General features: G+C 53.9%; 1 protein-coding gene across 2 annotated transcripts in view; it reads right to left on the bottom strand.

Moving 5' to 3' along the window:
* The window catches only part of LOC113208706 (glutamate receptor ionotropic, kainate 2-like), a 20,017-nt gene extending 11,994 nt beyond the window's left edge, over positions 1-8,023 (bottom strand). The window contains exons 1-14 of one of the 2 annotated variants that reach the window (XM_052270918.1): positions 7,689-8,016; positions 7,021-7,363; positions 6,794-6,935; positions 6,349-6,534; positions 5,956-6,111; positions 5,646-5,879; positions 5,328-5,534; positions 4,994-5,078; positions 4,770-4,908; positions 4,500-4,637; positions 4,018-4,216; positions 3,681-3,912; positions 3,483-3,598; positions 887-2,905 (exon numbers count right to left, since the gene is read on the bottom strand). In XM_052270918.1, coding sequence (XP_052126878.1) covers positions 2,600-2,905; positions 3,483-3,598; positions 3,681-3,912; positions 4,018-4,216; positions 4,500-4,637; positions 4,770-4,908; positions 4,994-5,078; positions 5,328-5,534; positions 5,646-5,879; positions 5,956-6,111; positions 6,349-6,534; positions 6,794-6,935; positions 7,021-7,363; positions 7,689-7,776 — 2,571 coding nt within the window. In that variant the 5' untranslated portion in view covers positions 7,777-8,016 and the 3' untranslated portion in view covers positions 887-2,599. Of the gene's footprint in view, positions 1-886; positions 2,906-3,482; positions 3,599-3,680; positions 3,913-4,017; positions 4,217-4,499; positions 4,638-4,769; positions 4,909-4,993; positions 5,079-5,327; positions 5,535-5,645; positions 5,880-5,955; positions 6,112-6,348; positions 6,535-6,793; positions 6,936-7,020; positions 7,364-7,688 lie in introns of those variants that run through there. The other variant, XM_052270917.1, reaches the window with a different exon arrangement.
* Between the last annotated feature and the right edge of the window lie 172 nt (positions 8,024-8,195).

Raw genomic sequence — 8,195 nt, forward strand, 5'->3', positions numbered from 1 at the left:
TGTGGTAGCGGCCGGTTCACATCAGATTGTAGAAAGTATAGCTCTAGAGAATGTATAGGTCACACAAATTGAAAGGGATCAATCATCCTGTAAACACTTGCAGGTCGCACAATCGATATAGACCCGTCAATCCCTCAAGATTGAAAGAGGCCTCTTTCGCATCGGCTTTGTGGGGTGTACGCACCAGTCCCAAGGCCGATGCCACGGCAGACCGGGCGGCAGGCGGGCTCGCCCCGGGCATCGCGCCGCCGTCCCTCGGCGCGGGGACATCGAGCTGAGACAGGAATCAGAAAACCTACAAATCGATAAACTGGCCATGCAGAGCGGGCCTAGCCTCACCGGCGGCGGTCAAACTGCGTCTGGGTGCACACTCGCGACCAGCGCCAGCCCTGGTCTTGCTGCGGCGAGCAAACGGTGAGCGGGCGCGGCGTGGGTCGGCGCAGGACGGCGCAGGACGGCGCAGGGCGGCGCGGGTCGGCGCAGGGCGGCGCGGGGCGCGGCGCGTGCACCTCGCCTGACCACGAGGCATTAGCGCCACTAAACTGGCCCGCACTATACCCGGTGGGCCACTACTTTCTCTCTCCATCTCTCTCTCTCTCTCTCTCTCTCTCTCTCTCTCTCTCTCTCTTTCTCTCTCTTTCTCTCTCTCGGACGACCGCTTTGCCAAGCGCCCAGAAAGCCCGCGAAACCTCCTGGTGTTTAGGTGTTTAACGAGGCCAGGAGCTCGGCCCAACTTAACTTGATAAATTATAAACCGCGGTGGGGTTGGATGGCGGAGGCCGGCCCCATTCAGGGCGCAGGAACATTACCTACCATGAAAACGGCAGCTGGCTCCAGTTTGAGGTAGTTGGCCGAGGATATCAGAGGAGATTAACGAACACAGGAGTAGGTAAATAGAATTTTCTTGTAATTTTTTAGAATACCTATTCCTAGTTGACATAAATTATTGCAAGAGCCTAACATAAATGTACATATCTCGAATTTGCGGGCAGGTACACTATATCTAAAGTGTATATTCGTATCATACATTTTATGTTGATATTTAACAATCTAGTGTGCGTCGGTTCATTCAACACTGAACTATATCATTGAAAAATCTCCTTTTATAAATACAAAACGAAAATTGTACGAATGCAATCGTTTCTACGGATAAAGAACGTTTACATTATATTTGGTTTCACAGTTTTACTCCACTCTCGACAGTGAGTCGATGTGCACCTTAAAACGAGACAGTCTATACATACGTTACTATCACAAGAGAGCTTTAAGAGGATTTTGGTGATTTCACAAATAAGCTTATTTAAACATCTAGATGCATACTTGTCCTGCACCACTATTTTTCCTTATTTTCACCTTACCGACAAACAACACTCGATATGACATTAGAAAATCCTGGCAGACTAGAGAGAGTTATTAAACGAGTTGGCGAGTACCACGAAATGGTGATGGAAAAACCTGTAAAACCTACCCAGAAGCGCACGTGACAGGACAGCTGGCCTGATAATCCTACTTTGCTTCCGTCTATCCTTATTTTCTTTGGTCAGTAAATGGATCGTTTAAGATAAAGACCACATTTATATGTCATATTTTTGCTATCCCGAAGCCATAGACTAGAGAGACAAGATAGCAACTGTACTGATTACGTCAAAATTCTCATAACTGAGTTTGAATTGCGGATTGGCGAGTGGTTACACTGTGAAAAATAGTAGGTAGGTTTACAGGAAAATTTTCTTTGACGCAAGTTGTAAAATTACAATTTGACATCATAAAAATACATGCAGTACGTATCGACTTCAAATCCCTTGGCGAGTAAAAAATCTGCTGTCGTAAGTTTACAACTTAGATTATAATTAGAGTTTACAAAAATTTTGTCAATTTTCCGACGATATTTTTCACAGTTTGCATCGTCAGATAGACTCGCCTGGTTTATATCATTGTAATTGTCTATATCTGCAGTTCTTAAGCTGAGAAGAAACAGTAATGCTGGGAACAACAAAACGAAAGTCACTATGTTATAGCATAGTGATTTCCGTTTTCTCATTCCCGGAATTCTTCATTGTTTTAACTTTACTAGAATAGTTTAATCGAAAGAGAAAGTGTATAAAAGTCACTTAACCGAATACCACAATATACGCATCTCATTTGTGAAACCACCCAAATGTGAGAGAAAAGATGCACACCACAAAACGAACGACGAAACAAAGGGAGAAAAGTCACAAAAGCACTCCTTGACAACAGAGACGGAGTACATAAGTGTTCACGAGCTTCTTGAGTTCAAAAGGAAACCATGGTATCCCCACATCGCAGAGGTTGCGCAAAAGTTCAGCCACATTGGTCACCGTGAGATCGGCAAGAGTAAATACAATGTTCAGTCTTGGAGGACGTAGCGGTCGTCGCGCGCGCACCACGGTTCGCCTCACGCAAAGTGCAGGTGATGCGCACTGTCCGCTTCGGGTTCAAAGTGGTGGCCTTCAACTTCGTCGTCATAAGGGCATCCGGGGATCGGGACGTCAGGGTCGTAGACTGCACCATGGACGTGTGCGTGGAGGGCGTGGCGGCCGTGCTTGGGGCAGCCCTCGGGCGGGCCACCCCCGTGCTGCTACCCACCCAGCCGCTTGAAGCTGTTGAGCTGCACGAGAGACTGGTTGTCGGAGCTGGGCGTCGACTCGCGCCCGCGCACGGGCTTGGTGCTGCCGCGACAGCGGAGCGCGAACCGCAGCTCCAGCAGCAGAGCCTCTTTGGGGGAGATCTTATGCTCGATGGCCACCTTGCGCGTGTTGAGCACAAACTCCACGACGGCCACGAGAAAGGCGAAGGCGCAGCCGGAGATGAGCACCACGAACACGCCGCCTACGTTGTCTAGGCCGAGCTCGTTGGCCGAAGCGTCGGTTGCAGCACTCTCTTTCTGCAGAAGTATACGGAAAATTAAATTACAGAGGAAAACTCTAGACATCATCGCGCACGCGTTTGAGCGTGTTATTATTCAAATAAACACAAGAAGCTCCTTACCGTCTGGAAATCCAATGTGACAGCAAGAAAAGAAAACACAACGGCGTTAGTTAACGAAAGGTAGATGCATCCCCACGCGCATTCATTCTCTCTCTCTCTCTCTCTCTCTCTCTAACATACACACACAAGGTCTCGCGTAATAGGCTTCGCAAAATCTAGCGAAACACTGATTCGCTAAATATGCTGCAACGTAACGCCCATAATAATTGGCCCGCAATCATGGTGGAGATACATCTTTCAACGGAATGACTGTTGTGCAAGTCTTGAGAAAGTTTCTATTAATTGCTTTAGAAGGTCTAAATTACGGTCCAGTATCACAGACCGTTTAAGTATTTCCTTTGCGGTTCAGACCATAAAATTAAACACGGTAAGACAGAAGCAGTTCTGTATATTTGGGTACACTCTTTTGGTAGTACGGCGCGAGTGACCGAGTGACGCACAGAAGCGAGTCGCACGTGACGTTGAATGCTCACCTGACAGCGGCCTCCACCGCGCTTCTTCTTCCACCACTTCTCCTTGAGCTCGGCTAGCCTCCCCGTCTCTTGGAGCTTTAGCACTGCGCCCGAGATGAGCGTGCGGTACCACGAGTCTGCGGAAAAAACAACAAGAAATCAGCATAACGAACGACTAACCACCCTCACGGATGTCCACAAGTTGTGACTGTGACGCACGCATGGGCATGGCGATGCCGTAGCCTTTGGAGTCGAGGTGGTTGCCGATCTGCATGAGCTTGCAGTTGCGCTCCACCACGTACTCGATGGATGACGACTCCATGAGGTAGGCGTAGCTTCGCTTGGACTTCAGCACGCGCTCCACGCCCTCCGTGTTGGTCTTGGGAAACACGGAGGGCCGTGAGGACTCCATGGAGGCCCACATGCGCTGGTAGTCCGAAAAGTTGGAGTTCTGTAACAGTCGGTGTTAGGGAGTGGCGCTTTTTAAGCAACTTGTACGCGGCAGCTTGATGGTGATGCTAGGCTCAGGTCACTCAGTCGGTCCATGATGGCTTACCTTGAAGAAAGCCTGGGTGGAGCCGCCGTCCACGCAGCCGTACTTGATCTTGTTCTGCTGCGCCAGGTCCTTGGCCGAGGTGATGGTGTCGTCCATGCGGTTGACGGTGAGGAAGGCGGCCAGGTTGGCCGTGTAGGAGGAGATCATGATGAGCGTGAAGAACCACCACATGCCGGCGACCATGCGCGTCGACACGGCCCTGCGGAAGTCAACATTTAATTAATCCGAGAAATCTCTAATAAGTATCCAATCATAACGGTCCATCCTTGTTGACCTTATACTGAGACCCCCGGAGCCCCTAAGGGGCTAGTCGCCTTATAACTGCGAGGTGACATCTGGGGCTCGATGTTGTGAGAAGAGTTGGCTTACTGCCTGGGGGGGGGGGGCGGCTGTATGACAGGGGGCTGCTCTACTCGCAAGGGGTGACCCCACGAAAAGGACCCGCACCCCGCGTGTGAAGTGCAGCCGAGTCCAGTACTCACTTGGGTAGGAAATCGCATCCCTGCTGCAGGAACGAGCCCATGGCGAACCACATGCTGTTGATGAGGGTGAAGGTGTTCTGCAGCTCCTCGGGGTGCGGGTTGCACGGGTGCGGGTTGTCCCACTCGTAGGGCGACGTCCTATGGGACAAAATGCCACGCCGCGGTTCACATCGGCCGGTCAGAGAACGGTCACAACATTCCGACCAGTGGGTGCGTGACGGACGGGTCGTAAGAACAAAAGGGGGTCACTGCCAGACCCTATATACATACCGCGCGAGGACGAAAAGTAGTAGAGAGACGCCGACGTAGGCGGTAGCCATGTAGATCCAGACCTCGAGCGAGAGAGGCGACAGGAAGGAGAACAGGTTGGGGTCGGGCTCCTTGGGCTTCGCGAAGAGGATGGAGATACCTGCAACGTGCTTTCCGTTAGTTGTAAGGTAGTTCAAACATAACGCAGATGAACACCCGACGATCGATCGGCCGCCGGCACTTACCCAAGTTCATGAAGGGCATGGTGAAGTCCACGGCTCTCTCCCGGTCATAAGTTATTGTCAGGTCACAAATTCCCAGATCCGCTTTCTGAAAGAGAAAACGCCAGTAAAAATGAAAACAAATCTAACAGTGTCGCGACTTTGTACTCGTCCACAGAAAAGAGTTCACGAAATATTGTTTTATTTGACAAAGGAGTCACTTCGTAGACTAAAAGTAATAAAAAGAGGCCTCCGTAATACAAAACTACTGCCTTGTAATAACGATTTTTGGTTCATTGTAAGCTAGCGAAAGATTGTACAACTTTTTGAGTAGTCCTTTGTCGCCTGGACTACGAACCCTGTCGAGTAGCTCCTTGATGATCCCGTCCCATTGCTTTGTCACGGGGTTCAAGCTGCCGTATTTGCCGTCCTTCACCAGGTGAAACTCGTACTTGAAGTTGAGAATTTTCGATATCTCGTCAATTAGGTCCATTGAGTAGCCCTCCAAACCAGCATTGCCGCTCCCCTCGGTGTAGTTATCTAGCTTCATGAGGTAGGGTGGCCCCTGTAGAACACGAAGAGCCAAAAAAAATATCATCGTCCTGATATATCGGAAACAGAGACGAGAACACGGGTGACATTTCCCCCTCAAGTTGTGGGGACATGGACCACTCACGATGCGCGAGACCACCCTCATAAACTTCTTGGACAGCTTCTGCTTTTCGGACCGCTCCATCTCCTCCACGCTCCGGAACAGGTGGATGCCCGTCATGTTCCAGATGCCTGTCGCGCTGTTGGAGTTGGTCTCCACGAGCGTGAGCGTGAAGTTGGTCCGGCGGTAGTGCGAGGCGGGGTCGAGGGCGATGAGGCCCGTCATGCCCCGCTCCGTCACGTCCGCGCTGCCGTACTTCTGCGACCCAAAGGACAGCATGAACTCTCCGCATCCAACCGAGCAAGCACACAACAACCCAAACCCTTTCCCCTACCGCCTTGATGAAGGACACGATCCTCTCGCCGTGCTCCCACGTGTCCACGCCGTCGCATCGCAGCGGCTGCTCGTAGACCTCCGGGGCTGTTTGGTTCAACAGGTGCAGCGACCTGGCGAACACGTGAACAGCGTCATACATGAGCGCCGCCGACGTCTGCAAGGCAAAGGCCATCACTCAGGAGCGTCCCCTCGTGCCCCCCACCCGCCCGGACCAAGCCAAGAGCCACGCGCGCGCGACCAAGCACCACGTGCAAGCACAAAGCGCAAGCACCGCGCGCAAGCACCACGCGCAAGTACCACGTGCAAGCCGGTGCACGCACCACGCCCAAGCACCACGTGCAAGCACCACGCGCAAGCATCACGTTCTGCACGTTAGCGGGCCGGCACCTACCTTGACGTCGTCGGGCTTAATGTTGATCGTGTTCCCGCGCAGGCGCTCGCTGAACACCCAGTCCTGGACCGCATTCTGCACCTCGACGGACGTCGGGTCCACGAGGCGCATGCCCGTGATGTTGGCGATGTTGCGCTTGTCCGTGATCCAGCTGTTGACCGCACCGTAGTCGAAGGTGTGGGCGTCCTAAGAAAGTGAGAGAGACAGAATTAGCCTTTAATGAATTTCAAGCCTTATGCACCCTACGCGCCTTAGACAAAGAAATGTACGCCCGAGCCAGAGTAGTCAAACTCACGACTGCCCGACCGAGGTAGAAGCCCCGAGACCATTTGATGACTTTCAATTTTTGAATGCAGATTAGCATGCGTTTCCACTGAGATTTCACATCACAACTGGTCCCGGTTCTAATCTCCGCCGTAGGTCTACTTCACAGAACGGTCGTTACCAGCGAGGTGACAAGGTAGCTCGTGTAGTCGCCCATCATGTTGACATGCTTCGCTTGCACGAACAGGTCGATGATCTTCTCCGGCGACACGTCAAGGATGATCCGGGACTCGGACGTGTTGTGGATCTCTTTCAGCAGCGGTCTGGTGGAAGAAACAGGGCGTAGGTTAGCTGGTTAGCAGTTAGCACACAGTCAGCAACGCCGAGAGGGGCGGGGGCGTTCCGTACCTGTAGTCGCTGCCCTCGCCGAGCTGGCGCACCGTGATGGGGTTGTCCCGCGGACCGTGCACCTTGAGCACCTCCTGCAGACGCACCAAGCCCTCGTCGTTCTCGTAGATGATGGTGAACGTCCGCCACGCCATGTCCTCCAGGAGCGCGACGAGCGCGTGCGACAGGCTCTTGGGGTCCGGGTGGATGTTGATCTGGTACTTGGCCGGGCGCGGGTTCGTGTCCCAGTGCGTCAGGAAGTGCGGGATCTGGAGCGTCTCGCAGATGGACGACACGATCCCCGAGGTCTCGGGGCTCTTGGGCCCGAACACGGCGGACACGCCCTGGCGGGTGATGTTGCACACTGCGGGACAGGAGCGGGCGGCCGTCAGAGTAGTACCGTACGGTAGCCCCAGGCGTCCCGGGGCTCGGCAGGACCAACGCAGGCAGGGCGACCAAACGAGAACTTCGCGACTCGATGACCCCAACGGCACCACCACCACGCTGTGTCCCGGAAAGCGCAGAGGACCCGGGGCACAGCGTGTAACCGACCTGAGACTGATACAGCACGATAGAGTGGCTCTTGTCCACCGTTTCGGGGGTCATCGAGTGACTGAGGCCAGGGCCGCTCGGCTGAGGGGCGTGGCCGCCCGCGGGCGGGACCTGCTGACCCGGCCAGTACTACTCACAGCGCTTGCCCGTGCTGAAGCTGTCCAACGGCGACAGGATCTCCACGACGGGCACCAGGCGGGCGTGCGGTAGCACCTGCTTGTCCATGTTGATCCGGTCCACGGCGGCGCGGAAGGCCAGCACGTCCTGCCAGTCCTCCTCGTGGAACAGCCCGGCTGCGCACACACACACACACACACACAGCTGCAATGCACACCTGACGCTAGGCGGAGGACAAATGGGTTGAACCGCAGCTGTCCCGGGCACCAGGCGCGTACGGCCCAGAGGAGGTGGCCCCGCGAGCCGCGGCCCGCGGCGCTATACCGCGCGCCGGTGGGTCCGGCGGGCCGCGGCACGAGGGGCCTAACCGCCCGCGGAGATACCCCGGCCACCCGGCGATACTCTGCACCCAGCGACTGTGCTGTACAGCCGCGGAGAGGGGGGGGGGGGGCATTGAAGTACTGCAAGGTAGGGGTACACTGGCCAACATACACAACATTGTATAACATATATAAAACCATTGTAAA

This window comes from Frankliniella occidentalis, unplaced genomic scaffold, assembly GCF_000697945.3.
Source record: "Frankliniella occidentalis isolate FOCC.00 unplaced genomic scaffold, Focc_3.1 Scaffold143, whole genome shotgun sequence".
Taxonomy (NCBI): domain Eukaryota; kingdom Metazoa; phylum Arthropoda; class Insecta; order Thysanoptera; family Thripidae; genus Frankliniella; species Frankliniella occidentalis.